The sequence below is a fragment of the Xyrauchen texanus genome, chromosome 27, assembly GCF_025860055.1.
Source record: "Xyrauchen texanus isolate HMW12.3.18 chromosome 27, RBS_HiC_50CHRs, whole genome shotgun sequence".
In the NCBI taxonomy this organism is placed as follows: domain Eukaryota; kingdom Metazoa; phylum Chordata; class Actinopteri; order Cypriniformes; family Catostomidae; genus Xyrauchen; species Xyrauchen texanus.
The window spans coordinates 16,238,117-16,253,601 of NC_068302.1; the positions used below are offsets into that span (position 1 = coordinate 16,238,117).

General features: G+C 37.3%; 1 protein-coding gene across 5 annotated transcripts in view; it reads left to right on the plus strand.

Annotated features, from left to right (window-relative positions):
• Positions 1-15,231, plus strand: part of rassf2a (Ras association domain family member 2a) — a 29,919-nt gene extending 14,688 nt beyond the window's left edge. For all 5 annotated transcript variants that reach the window (XM_052095153.1, XM_052095152.1, XM_052095151.1 and 2 more), the window contains exons 2-10: positions 392-475; positions 3,712-3,787; positions 4,580-4,731; positions 8,801-8,904; positions 9,001-9,143; positions 9,228-9,381; positions 10,063-10,184; positions 10,299-10,396; positions 14,162-15,231. In XM_052095153.1, the coding sequence (XP_051951113.1) occupies positions 423-475; positions 3,712-3,787; positions 4,580-4,731; positions 8,801-8,904; positions 9,001-9,143; positions 9,228-9,381; positions 10,063-10,184; positions 10,299-10,396; positions 14,162-14,231 (972 nt within the window). In that variant the 5' untranslated portion in view covers positions 392-422 and the 3' untranslated portion in view covers positions 14,232-15,231. The remainder of the gene's footprint in view (positions 1-391; positions 476-3,711; positions 3,788-4,579; positions 4,732-8,800; positions 8,905-9,000; positions 9,144-9,227; positions 9,382-10,062; positions 10,185-10,298; positions 10,397-14,161) is intronic.
• The last annotated feature ends 254 nt before the right edge of the window (positions 15,232-15,485 follow it).

Below are 15,485 nucleotides of genomic sequence, written 5' to 3' on the forward strand. Positions count from 1 at the left end.
ATTTGCAGCTTTGGCCCTGGAAATCTTGTGTGGATGTCCTTTATCCTAGTTATTGTATTTTGTCTATTCTTGTCACATCCTCATGAATATTTTCTTTTAACGACAGTATGACTCATAGACGTTGGCTGCACGTGGGTGGGTTTGCATGATATTAGAACCGGAATCTGTCTATTGTCAAGAGATATCTAAAATACATGAGATAGTCTGATAGAGGGACGTGAGATATGTATAAAAGCTTTGTTTTTTTAAGGGATTGTTACTTTGTTTTCTTATCCTCCCTCTTGCTCTGACCTAGATACTGATGAGTTAATTCTTTGATGTTAAATAAAGAAACAGATCAGAATATTCATCATCTTTCTGTCTGTGTTCTTCTCCCTAATCCTCTCTCTAGAGTTCTTCCATGCAGTCGTGACTGGGACATAATGGATGACAGGAATGATGGAGTGCGAGTTGGAGAGAACAAATTTATCAGCAAGTGAGTATAATGAGCTTTTAAAATCACTCCATGAACATCTGAACAGAATTGATGACTTTTATTGTCCTGTAACCTCTTACATGCTGTGATAATGCATACACTATTGTGTTGTACATGACCTCTTAAGTTCATATCTGAAACCAAATAGGACACGAGGTATGAAGGAATAGGTGTGCAACTTAAAAATATGAATCAATTTATTAATTTGAAAATAAAGCTGACCATAAATCATTTTACAAATAAAAAAATATATTTATATTGATTTAAAACATATATAATGTAAACATTTTAACATGTCATATACAATTACATATAACAATACAATAGTCCCGCCCCCTAACCATACCATTGGTTGAGGGAAGTTTTGGGGTGGGTCTAAGCAGGTCCCTCAAATCAAACACAGAAATGTGCAAAATATCAGCACAGAGTGCTTGTTTAGAGTTTTCGAGAAAATTAAGCTATGAATGGCTTACTTATAAGTTGTCTCTGCATATTAAGATGGGATAGAAGAAAGTATTTTAACACTAAAAAAGTTGCACACTTCAGCTAAAAATATGCAGAGTAAACTATAAGTAAGCCATTCGTGTGAACACTTTGGCACTCTGACACTTCAAAAGCATTTCGAGTATTTTGGCTGGCCCCATTCATAACAATATTAGCTCAACCATTGCTGTGAGTTTGGGGGCGGGCTTGTCAACCAATGGCAGATTGTGGGAAGTGTTCGGGAAACCTGTTTGTCTTAAAGAGAAAACTAGTGCATTATTTTTGTAATTCTGTTTGGTGATGATAGTAGCACAGATATCACACTCTCTAAAAAACATTGTGCAGTTAGCTTTCTTTATCCATTTGCAAACTCAGTTAAAACGTTATTGCATAAAAACTGTCTGATTCTGTCCATTTTTTATTTATTTATTCAGAATAAATGAAAAGTAGGAATTCAAAATAAAATTATTTTATTAAAATGAATGAGGATGAACTTTAAAAACTTAGTAGACAAAATTATGAAGTTTTAAATAGGGCTGTCGATTTAACACGTTAATTCAGTGCGATTAATTTGACTAAAAATAACGCGTTAAAAAAATTAACGCAATTAATCGCAATGACCGCACTGATATGGAAGATTCCTGAGGAATGCAAGCTTGTAGTACCACCTATTTACTCCAGAGGGCAGTGTTGCAATGCGCAGTTTATACAGTGAAGAAAACAACCTTCAGCAGCAACAACACAAACATGCGTTACATTCTTGTGTTCAAAACACTTGATGGAGTGCAAATCCGAACTAAGAGATCTCAAGATATGTTCTAAGTATTAAACTATATTTAACTTGACACAGTGACCTAAACATTGTATGTTTATGATGCAACGCACCCGAGACGCTACACAAGCATGTCTGACGCAGGTGTAAATTGACGGGTCCTTAAACAAGCCCTCAAAATAAATCTTGAACTGATTGACAAATTCACTTGTGTAATGATTGCTGTGAACTGTATGCCAATGATTGACTTATGATCAATAATATTATGGTAGAAAACAATACATTGTATTCTAAAGCCGCTTTTTGAATTTTCTTATCAATGATTAACTCTTCTGCTACAGGAATGTAATGCATTTTAATTATCTGAATATATATATATATATGTTTTTGTTTTTTGTAATATTTAAAGATAACTAGGTATAATTATTTCATCATTATATATTGAATTATTGTTTTGGCTTTCTCAGCAAATATTTGTATATGCAATTAATCGCGATTAATTAATCGGAACACCGTGTAATTAATTCGATAAAAAAATGTAATCGATTGACAGCCCTAGTTTTAAACAATACAGCAACTGCATCTGCTTTAACCAATATTATATTTAGCAAAGTTAAAGTGTTTGTTCACCCAAAAATGAAGATTCTCTCATTATTTACTCATCCTCATGCCATCCCAGATGTGTATGAATTTCATTCTTCTGCAGAACACAAAGAAGAGTATCTCAACTCTGTATGTTCAGGCCTTTGACGCTCCAAAAAGCACAGACCTTTGTTTTATACCATAAATCTCCACTTTCACTTCCACTTTCAAAATGTGAAAGAATGTGAAAGTGAATGTGGAGATTTATAGTAAAAATTGACTGAAATGTTGACCTGTTTCTCAACCACACTTATCACTTCAGAAGACTAAACCACTTAATTTAGGATTAAACCACTGGAATGTTATGGACTACTTTTATGCTGCCTTTATTAGATATTTGGACCTTGAAAAGTCTGGTAATCATTCACTTCCATTGTATGGACCTACAGAGAGCTGAAATATTCTTCTAAAAATCTTTGTGTTCTGCAGTTTAACAGCTGACGGAAGTGACGGTTCAAGCGCGCGTGATGTGTTGCCGCCAGCTTTAGCGTGTTAGCCAACCTTATTTCAACAATTGTATTGACATTTGCCATACATAGTGCAAGGGGTGGAGTTACCTGGCTGTTATAAAATACATTACAATATAGCCTTACGACATAAATTCCTAATATGTGCCTTACTTTGAAGCTTATAACAATGATGATAATTCTCTTCAATTGCTGGTCCAGTTCTTAATGGCAAAATTGGCTCGACCAAGTAATCCGTAAAGGAAGATGAATGAATTGAATCTGCTATAGCGAGCAGCCCCCCCTGTTGGTCAAAATAAACAGCACACGGTAGGCTGTAGGGCTTTCTTGCAATGTAATAATATTTTACCATGAATGCTGTCTTGAACGCTCTGAAAAATGGGGAAATTTCCGGGAACTGCTCCAGCTTCCGGCAACACATCTGGTCACCCTACCATCACCCCAAGCTGTGTTACTATTTACGATGTTTAAGATACAAGTGTTGAACTGAGGTTGGCTAATGCGCTAAAGCTAGCAGCAACACATCACATGCGTTTGAACTGTCTCTTCCGTGATGTGTATAACTTGTATACTTAAAGTACACTTCTTTTTGCTGCATTTTCAGTGTAAAAATATACTATTCATGCCACTTACACTACAAAATGAAGGAGAATATTGCAAAAGTGTGCAGTTTGGGGATGTACCTATACTTTTGCAAGGAATACTTTTTTTGAGGACAGCTGATCCCTGTTGATCAGAAGATGCAACAAATGAACTTTAAGACACTACTGTATGCCTCACACAATATGTTTTCCTTTTTACATATTATTTATACATTTTTAATATTAAAGAAATTGTTGATGGTTCAATATAAGACTTTTTTCCCTTCACAGGAGAAGTGTTCTCTCTCATTTAAAGACCTACAATCTGTACTATGATGGAAAGACCCTGCAGCTACGACACAGAGAAGTAAGAAAGAAACACCAGTTTTTTCACTCTCCAACCAAACATACCCTTTCAGTGAAAGGTGGGGTAGTGTTTGACCCCTTCTGTGCCTTCTCAATTATTCACTGTTCTGTGAGGAGTAATAACTGCCTGTGACTGTAGGGGATGTGCGTGCTAGTGTGGGGGTGATCAGACGGTCTGCTTTTGTGTCTGCTGTTTACTCGGGTGCTTTCGCAGTACATGTGCCAAATTACTGTCAAATTTACAATGGCTGTATTTCTCATTTATAGCTCTCATTTATTATAAGTATAAGTATATATAATATATGTAAGCAAAATGGTGGTTTGTCTGTTATTTATTGTGAACCTATCAAGGATTCTCTTCTGGTCTGAGACAGATCAGTTATGTATTGTCACATGTTTTGTTTGTGTTAACTAACTCACTGCCCTTTCATGAGAGGTCATGGTTTGTTATACAGCTTTCTGGAACACTTCAAATATATAGAATAATGACCTAAACTGTATATTTGACCATTGTCCCTGGCAGCCAATCTCCCACAATGTGCTAGTCCCATATGTCTCGTAGCAATCCATGCTCTTTCTTCTTACAAATTGCAAATATTTCAACTCAGATCAACATTTCATGTCCATTTATTTACTTATTTGGTGGGTAGCCATGCAGTAACAGGGATAATGTACAGTCAAACAGTCATTATAGCAAAATAAACTCTACAAGACCCCTCTACAATTGTTTTTTTGCAATAATGACCAACTGACTGCACATTATCCCTTACATATTTATGTATTCTCCCTGCAGGAAGAAGGGGAGTTGGTCATAGAAGGACTCCTCAATATCTCGTGGGGTTTGCGTCGACCAATCAGACTTCAGATGCAGGATGATCATGAGCGAATCAGGCCACCTCCCTCCTCTACCTCCTGGCACTCGGGCTGCAACCTAGACAACCAGAGGTCGGACAATGGACCAAACACACACACACACATGCACTCACACACAGACATAATCACACATATATATTTAAATCAAGTCATTAACATGCTTCATAGAGTATTGTATTCATTCTCGTATTGTATGGAGAAACTATACCAAAGATTTCAATCAGCAAGAAATAATTCAAAGTACTGAATTTGTATTTATTTAACTTCACTTCATTAAACATAATGTAAAGTTGTTTAATTAGTACTTATTCTGCAGTTTATCAACTATAGTCTATAACAACATTATCATCATCGTCATCATCACTTATAAGCTCAGTTCTTTATAAATGCTTTAAACTGAAGTAACCTTGATAACACAGCAGCACAGATGCTGAGAGCCTTGTTTCCTATGTGTGTTGCCATAGCAACTCTATCTTTGTGATGACTATGCGTTGCACATTCCACCAGTTAAAATGATTTTGATATATTGTGATATAAATATTGCAAAGAATGGCAGCTATCCATAGCTGAACAGTCCAACAGAAATGTTGTGTGAAGCACCTACAGGGTTCGGTAAACAGAATGAAAGCCTTTAGAAACAGAGCACTCCAGGCATTGATTTGGGCCAGAATGGTCTTGATCGTGTTATCTTAACAGTTTGTTCCCAGAATCTCTTCCTTTTTTAGGCCAGAATATGTTCATTAGCTTGTCATAATAGGCTTACTGTAGCCTTTCTGTCAGCTCGGACCATTCTGGTCATTCTCCGTTGACCTCTCTGATTTCTGTCTGCAGAACTGCCGCTCACTGGATGTTTTTGGTATTTGGCACCATTCTGAGTAAACTCTAGAGCTGGGGTTGGGAACCTTTTTTCACTAAGGAGCAAATTTTTTTTTCATTTTTTTTTTTGGTTGATGCATTTTTTCGAAAGAGCCATAGCACAAACTAATAATTTACTATATGACAACAGGTGGAAAATTTCTAATAGCCTACAAATGAAGAACTAAAGACAACAATAAATGTAAAGATAATATTAATAATAATAATAATGACTAATAAATAGGCATAATAAATTCCCTTGTGTTCCCAAAGAAAATGCTGCTAAATGTGTGTTATTATCGAATGTGTTTGTATTGCGCTTTGGTAAAAGAGTTCAGTTTACAGCTGCCTAAAGAAAAGAAAATATAACTACATTTTAGGTTCAAGGTTGTATTATTTTATGATTGAATCACTTTCATCTTTGTTTAATGCACACGCACACACACACATATATAAATATATATATATGGAATTCAACTGATCACAATGTATAGTCAGGACATTAATAACGTAAAAAATTACAATTTGAAAAAACTACTTCAAAGATTCCTCCTCAAACAATCCTCCACACGCAGCAATGACAGCTTTGTAGATTCTTGACATTCAAGCTGTCAGATTGTCCAGATACTCAGGTGACATTTCACCCCACACTTCCTGTAGCACTTGCCATAGATGTGGCTGTGTTGTCGGGCACTTCTCACTCACCTTACAGTCTAGCAGATCCCATAAAAGCTCAATGGGTTTAAGATCCATAACACTCTTTTCCAATTATCTGTTGTCCAATGTCTGTGTCTTTGCCCACTCGAACCTTTTCTTTTTGTTTTTGTGTTTCAAAAGTGTCTTTTGGTCTCTCCGCTCTGGTGATCAGCTGTGTCTGTCAGTTCCTCGATCTCGCCTAAAAACTCAAGGTGATAGAGCTTTTGCGGTGGCAGCCCCTAGACTTTGGAATGAGCTTCCATTGGTCATAAAATTATCTCCGTCTCTATTCTCTTTCCAGGGGGCCTTAAAAACGTATTTATTTTCCCTAGCTTTTAGTTAATTGCATTATAAATTGTACTAGGTCAATTTTATCATATCCTGTTTTATTGGTTTTAAATGTTTGTTGCATTCTTAAGCTGTATGTATGTATGTATTTATTTTTTGTAACTCCATGTACAGCACTTTGGTACCCAGTGTGGTTTTTGAAAGTGCTCTATAAATAAAAATCAGTTGAAATCACGTTTAGATTTTATTTATTGCACTGCTGCCACACGATTGGCTGATTAGATAATCACATGAATAAGTAGGTGTAAAGGTGTACCTAATAAAGTGCTCAGTGAGTGTACATGGTACTTTTCGAGAATGGCCATTTTACCACCAATTTTCACTACAATTATAAATTACCTGCTCTAAACTAAGTGGCGCTATAACCATAGAATTTCAAAAGGTAAAGGCTTAATGCCTCAAAGCTCTTTCTCGCAAGTTTAACTACATTAAAAGAGGTTGTTGTGAAATGGAGACAGATTTTAAATCTGTTATGGCAAGTAAAATTTAGTGTTCACAAGGATGCTCATGCATTGGAGGCTTGTTTGTTTAAATGTATTAATTTACCTTTCTGTAGGGACAATTATTATTCTCTTATTTTATTCCTGTGCAAAGACATTTGGAGTGAGCTAAAGCTGTCAATCATAAATAGCCATTAGAATCCACATAAGATTGCAATTTGAAGTTACCAACACTCGCTGGTATTTTGAAGTACGTTTGAGCAGAATAGTTGGTTATAATGTCATAGTGTAAACTGTTGTTACATTTAGCTTTCTATGCTAATCTAACACTATGTATAAACTTTACCGGTAATGTCCTTATTATGACAAGAAAACACTTGAATATCTTAAAATTTGTTCATAAAAACAGTGTTAGCAGTATGACTTGTAAAGCGATAATTGCTAGAAGCATTTGCAATCACATGGTTGAATATTTTGGCCCTAAGAATGCCAGTCAAGATTGCCAAAACATTTAAATAAGAGCAAAACAGTTTAATAACAAAGTTTACATGTTAAAGACTACCTACTACTACAGGTTTAACCATGGCATAAAATTCTGTTATTGTTGTCAAGATTTCAGCAAGTTGCAAAATCAAAGGTTTTCAACATTCTCAACTTAAAGGGATAGTTGACCCAAAAATGGAAATGATCTCATCATTTACTTACCCTCATGCCAATTCCAGATGTGTATGACTTTCTTTCTTCTGCTGAACACAAATGAAGATTTCTAGAAGAATATCTCAGCTCTGTAGGTCCATACTTGGAAGTTTTTTTAGCAAAATGTTGAACCTCCAAAAGGCGCATAAAGGAAGCATTAAAGTAAACCATTTGACTCTAGTGGTTATATCCATGTCTTTAGAAGCTATATGATAGGTGTGGGTGAGAAACAGCTCAATAGTTAAGTCTATTCCACTCTAATTTCCACTTTCAAACAGCCCTCCTAAGCACTCTTCTCTCCTAAGAGTTCTTCATCGTTTGTTTTTCGCATTCTTAGTGCATATTGCAATGTACTGGGCAAGGACGAGAATTTCTAGTAAAAAAGGACTAAATATTTATCTGTTTCTCGCCCACACCTATCATATCACTTCTGAAGACATGGATATAACCACTAGAGTCAAATGGTTTACTTTAATGCTTCCTTTATGCGCCTTTTGGAGGTTCAACATTTTGCTAAAAAAACTTCCAAGTATGGACCTACAGAGCTGAGATATTCTTCTAGAAATCTTCATTTGTGTTCAGCAGAAGAAAGAAAGTCATAATCATTTGGATTACTTTTATGCATCCTTTATGTGCTTTTTGGAGCTTCACATATTTGAACCCTGTTGACCTGCATTGTATGGACTTACAGAGCTGAAATATTCTTCTAAAAATATTTGTTTGTGTTCAGCAGAAGAAAGTAGTAAATTATGAGAATTTCCCTTTTTGGGTGAACTATTATTAAAATGTACAAATGGTGAAATACCATAAACATATCTGCCAGCTCTCACAATTCAGATATACTCATTTCATTCACAATGTGCAGATCATAAAGTTGTTTACAATTCTTTAAGAGTCTTAGTTTTGCAGGGCTTTAAAATTAGATGTCCCAATCCACTTTTTGTTAAATGGAGCATCTGTGCAAAATGAACTTGTTTACCGCCATCATAAACTATAATAAACACATAGATTCTGAACTTCCTCTATTGTTTTGCAATGTAGATTGTGATTTTCTTAATTTTTATGTTGTGACAGCAGTTTTATGTTCATCTTTATTCATTCCCCAGCCAGGAGGGTCAGACACAGGCTCCACCTCAGATGGAGGTCACGCCCCCAGAGGACCAATCAAACAACGGCACAACACAAGAACATGAAGAAGAAGAGGAAGAAGGTATAGCTTGTAATTAAGCAATATATAATGTGTATTCCTGTCTCTTCTTTATGATTTAGTCATCCCTCCTCATCTTCTCTTTTGTCTTTCTGACAGATGGATGTGACATCTCTTCTCAGCTTCTTAGAACAAAAAGTGATGCTGGTGTACTGAGACGGCACACAAGGCGGTCTCTTAGCGACCAACGACGAATCAGAAGGCACAGATTTTCCATCAATGGTCACTTCTACAATCACAAGGTAATCAATTGTGTGTGTGATTGTTTGAGCATAAGTTCCATCTCAGTCATGTGATCTTTTCCTCTCTCTAATGCTCATGTTCAGACAGCTGTTTTTACGCCTGCATATGGATCTGTAACGAACGTCAGGATTAACAGCTGTATGACCACGCCACAGGTGTTGCGAGTCTTACTGAACAAGTTTAAGATTGAGAACAGCCCAGATGACTTCGCCCTCTACCTCGTTCATACCAGCGGAGGTCAGCTGCTTTCTCCTCAGTGTCTTCTGGTTTGAATAAATGACTTGACTGTAAAACACTGAATCACCCTCTAGTGGACAAAGAACAACATAACTAAAACACAAGTGACTGCTAAAAGGCAAGCATCACGATTGCCATTGTTCATTGTCTGAAACACTGTTTGTGCTATGGACATAAATGATACCTCAAATAATGTGGCTTGTTAAAGAAAGATCTGCTTTTCATTTTCTAAGCCATCTTACTTGTGATTTTTTTTGGGTTGGATGGTAAAACGGGGGGTAAAATCCAATATAGAAGGAGGGAACCAAGCCATATCAAGAGACTTGGGAAGAATATTTTGATTTGGACCAATGAGCAAACACTTATAATACCCTAGCAAACACATTGCAATGCAATAAAAACACTCAGAATACATAAGACAACCACTAAGTAACTCCATGGCAACCACCCACAACACATTTGTTTTGTGGCAGTGGGTTTTGCATGGGAAAACACCACTCACATTTTCTTCAGAAATCCCACAATAGTTGCCCATGACCTTTCACAATTATACTTTTGGCCCGTTTAAAATCATAAATTGACTTTCATTAAATAAACAGAAAATGTAAAAATCTGGTTTCATATGTACTTGCATGTGCTTTGTATTAAAAACGTGAGAAATATTTTATTTATGTGTTTCAGAGCGTGTTCAGTTGAAGCGTACAGACTACCCGCTAGTGGTAAGAATACTTCAGGGACCATGTGAGCAGGTCTGCAAGATATTTCTCATGGAGCAAGACCTGGGAGAGGAAATCCCATATGAAGTAAGTGTGTGTGGGGGTAATATTCTAAAACCCCAAGATTAAAAGTTTGGCAATACTCAAATATACAGGTATGAAGTTCACACAACTGACTGTAGTTACGCTCTACTGCACCAGGTGGCACAATACATCAAATTTGAGATGCCCGTTCTGCAGAGCTTCATCACAAAACTGAAGGAAGAGGAGGAGAGGGAGGTGCAGAAGTTGAGAAGCAGGTATTTTTTACACCATTCATACAGGATTGCCACTTTGGCCCTGTAAAATTCCTGAACACATAATCAATGACCGAAAAACATATTGCTGGCCATCACACAAGAAATAAAACATGATTTATGATTCTTTAGGCTACTCCTTGTTTGATATGGAAATTACAGCATATATAGCACACATTTTAATCAAATAACATCTTATACAGTCCAAAAAATATTTTAGCCCATTTTTAGATACACCTTTAAATTTCATAACAAAATTCCCAAATTCTTTTCCTGGTGCTCAAAACACTACACGCTGAGGACATCTGCTGGTGAAATGCATGTGAATGTTATACAAAATCAGTGACAATGACGAAATATATCGTAAATTACTGGCATATATAATTGTAGTCTTCCTACTAATACAATATTTCTGTTTATTTCATAAAAGTACATTTATTATTTTATTTGTGTACATAAGTATAATTGTGAAAGGTCATGGGCAACTATTGTGGGATTTGAATTTATAATATACCTTGAGTTGTAAAGTCTAGAGCTTTGACCGCTATCCTGCTTGGGATTAGGGATATATATATATATATATATATATATATATATATATATATATATATATATATATATATATATATATATATATTTTTTTTTTTTTTAAGTTTTTTTTTAAGTTTTTTTATTACAGTATATGTTTGGTAGGACATTTCAGGTGATTGGAAAAAAAAAGTTTAAATCACTGACTGACAGCAAGCCCAAGCTTGTTTGAATCAGTCTAGTTTTCTGAACCAAATTTCATTATAAAACTGACTCAGGATCAGCCACCAGTGTTGGGCAAGCTACTCATAAAAATTTGCAAGCTAATCTACCAACTACTCAACAGAAAAATGTGTTAAGCTAAGCTAATAGCTACACTCAAAGTACCATTTTACTACCATGGTAATTTGATATATGATTACCATATTCAGATACTATTGTATTTATATATGGCACTTCAAGGTAATAAAAAAAAAATACCATGGTACTTCGCTATATGATTATATTTAAATACCATTGTATTAACATTAACATGGTGCTCCCAGGTAATGATATATGTCCAAAACACTTGGTAATACCATGGTACTTTTTGATGTATTTTTGAGTAGGCTAATACCTGTTTTGATACTCTTTTGGTTGACGGCAACGACCATGGAGGTCACATTCTCCCCTACACTGTGGGTTATGGCGGGAACTCCAGGCCGCTACCGACGCCCATGCTCGCCACGGTAAATGAGCCAGCACCCATGCCCGCCACTGTAAACGGGCCAACGCCTAAGCCCGCCATGATAATCGAGCCAGCGTTGCAAGCCTCGCCCATCCCAGAGCCAGCGTTGCAAGCTGTGTCCGTCCCAGAGCCAACGCCTGTAGCCTCAACCGTCCCAGAGCCAACACCTGTAGCCTTGACCGTTCCAGCAATAATGCTCCCTGCTGTTCAGAATAGAAGGAAAAGGACTCCTACTCCCCAGTCGATGCTAGCACTTACATCCATGGAGGCAGCTCCCCAGTCACTGTCTGTGCTCTTGTCCTCGGTCCTTAGCTCCCACCCTGCCATGGCTCCTTCGTCCAAGCCTCCCACAGCTCCACCCCTTGAGCCTTCCGTGGCTTCGCCTTCCATAGCTCCAGCCCCTCGGACATCTCCTGGCTCCGCCTTCCTTGACTCTGCCCGTCGAGCCTCTCCTGGCTCCACCTGCATTCATCAAACCTCTCCTGGCTCCACTTGTCTTCGTAGAACCCTCCACGGCTCCGCCTTTAACACGACTCAGCCTTCTCCTACTCCTGTTGCTCCGTTTCCGGATCCGCATTTGGCCCTTCTTCCTCCGCTGGTTCTGTCCAGCACGATGGCCCTTTCTCCTCTGCTGGCTCAACCCAGGACATTAGCTCCTCCTCCTCCTGATCAGCCAGTCCCCCCCAAGTCACCATTTCAACCATCACCCCCTGTGACATCTCGGACAAGGGGAATTTCCAACCCTGTTCATGCCCTGTGGCCTCCTTCCAGGTCTCCTGACCCTGACCCAGTCCCTGCCCTGTGGTCACATCCCTGGCCTCCTGATCATCCACAGACTCCTCCCTGTACTCCTGATCTCCTGCAGACTCCTCCCTGGCCACCGTCCGCCAATTCCTCGTGATCATCCTCCTGGATCCTTCCCTGTCATCTGTTTCCTCCTCATCCATCTTTGGGCACCAATAGTCAGGGGGGGGGTTCTGTCACGGATCCACTGGACTCCCTCTCTCACTCAACAATCTGCTCTCTCTCCCTCACTGCTGACACAGCGCTCACTCTCCCCTGAAGTTTTGATTACACGCACCTGCTCATCATTTAGTGAATAATCAAGGACTGTTTTTATACCTAGCCCTCACACACACTGTCTGTTCTCGGCAATGTTTTCCCAGAGACTACGAACTTCCTAGTTTTGTCTAACTTAACTGTTAATATACTTACCTTGTTATTGTTCTCCTTGTCTGTGTTTCTTGTTGATTCATCCTCCGTTTATCCTCCAGTGTTTGGACTCTCCTATGTCGTTTAAATTCCCTGCAAATATCAAAAGACTGTTGTGAGTTAACTATTCATCTGTACATCGCAATATATCGCTGTCTGGATATTACTCACCTGCTGTCTGCCTCACCACTGTATCTGGATTGACTCGCCTGTTATTTTCATCACTGCTTCATTCACCTGTTTAATAAACCCTGTGATTGAGTCCATATTCCTGGCTCTGTGAGTCACTCTGTGACAGCTGCATACATGTTAAACTTAATAAAGACCTTCATCATCACTGGCAAATGGATGCATTTGCAGGTTTTGTTTCCATTGATTGATTGTAGATCCACTGCAATAAGCGTTATCTTTATTTTCAGTATTTAAAAATATTCCATGAATGTGTTGGCAAGTGAGAGCACGCACAAATGATTCAACAGATGCGCATTAGCTTTCTGAGTTATTCAGATTGAATCGCAAACACTTTCAGATTTCTTATTAATTGTAAAGAACTGACACAAATGAGTGATTCATTTGTGAACGGACATCTGTAGTTCTGATACAAAACTGGTGATAGTAAACACCGGGTACAAGGCATATGATAGCGGTATAGCTTTTGTCAATGCTACGCCGCTACCATGTCAAAAATATAGCTAAGCTACTGAAAAGCTACTTGATTTAATAACTAGCGAAGCTACCGTCTCGCTACTCAGAAATGTAGTTAATCTAGTAGCTTTGTTATTTGTAGCAAAGCAAGCTGCTACCCATCACTATCAGCCACTCATTTGAGTTTCCATTTTCCATCCAAGGTTACATTTTTACTTCACTGGCAGTTAGGTTGGTGTTTGGGATGGGGGTAGAGTTGATCAAATATGCATTCCTCTCACTGTATTACATAATTTACAACTAAATACAACTTGCTGTACAACGCACTTTCTTCTTTGTACATCTTTGGAGCTTACATGCGCCGAAATGCTCAAAACACTCCCAGCTTCAGCCACTGGGGGCAGTCCTTTGAATTTCAATATGCAACGGCCGAGTTTAGCTGAAGAACTTTCAACCTACTGTTGCCAAATTTACAGTGAGATAAGTCTGGATTTGAAACAGAAGGTTTATACATTTTTCAGTACTTTATGAAACACATTTTATTTCCCTCATAAATAACATTATTTATCTTTAACATTTAATAATCTCTCTCTCTCTCTCTCTCTCTCTCTCTGCTCTCTCTCTCTCTCTCTCTCTCTCTCTCTTTCTATCAATAGATACAAGTACCTGCGATGTATTATTGAGAAACAGCTGCAGTGTTTGCCAGAGGGTTCCACCTGTATGTGAAGAGCACGTCACATCTCCACATCTTTCAGCACTCAATCTCTGTATCTCAGAGCACATGTACCCTCTTCACGTTAATGAAAGGGCTTCTAGAGAGAATTTCTTTAGCATTTTCCATCCTAAATGATAACAAGTCTAAACCACTAATATGCATTGATATTTGCTCAGATTATGACATTTTGCTGACCAATGAAAATGGATGGTACAGCTTGTAATATAAAATTTTTTAAAATATTTGTTCCCTATATTCTTTGCATGATTTGGTGCTATAGCGAATCACATACAGGTACAATAAAATAAAAGCACATTTCACAAAACCAGGGTATTTCTATATCCAGTTATGACTGTAAATGGAAATTATAATGACAAGCACAAAGTAACTGTGACAAGTGATTTCTAGTATATTTGGTTTGTTAAGCCCATTTTTTAGAAAATCTCTATGGAGGCATTATAGATCAATCACTTTATTATGTTGGATGTATTCAGAAGATTCAGTGGTCTGAGCCAAACTGTTGTACCACTAAAGCTGCCTAAACAGAAAAACATTGTATAAATGTGGCATTTACTGCATATAGCAAATGAGCGGATTGCAACACTTTGAATCTTTCTGAAGTGTCTGTTTTATAAATAGATGGACGTAAAAGACTGTGAATTTAAAGGAAGATTGAGCATAGTATGATCAACAAAGAGGATGTAGACCATGAACATTGTTTGAACGTGAATGCTGTTGGGATGTTTGTGTTGAGGTAGTGTGATTAGTATGTACGTTTGGGTACCTGAATAGGACAGCACACTTGTAGTTGCTAAAAAAAGGGGGTTCATTTTTTATTTTGACATGTATTATTTACACCTACAGTGTGACTGGTCTCTGTGTTGTCATACTTCATGTGTTAAAATACTTATGAAGTTTGATATCTGGCATGCCTGTAGTCTATTTTATAATGATACTGATTGTAAAGTGAGAATATGATGACAATTATATTTAAATAAAATGTTATCATCATGTGCACTTGTGTCCTGTATTGTATATCAGCGAAATGTGTGTTAGTATACACAAACATTTTATTTTTGTGGTGAAGTAAATATAATGTAGCAGAAATGTACTTACTAGTACATTGAATAAGTTAGTTTAAGCATGAACTTGAAAATAATAAATAAATTCTTCAGTTGTACTTGTAAAAATGAATGCTGTAGCTTATAAGTAAATATTATTTATGATTGCTTGTTATCTTTACAATGCATCATGATTCAGTCCTA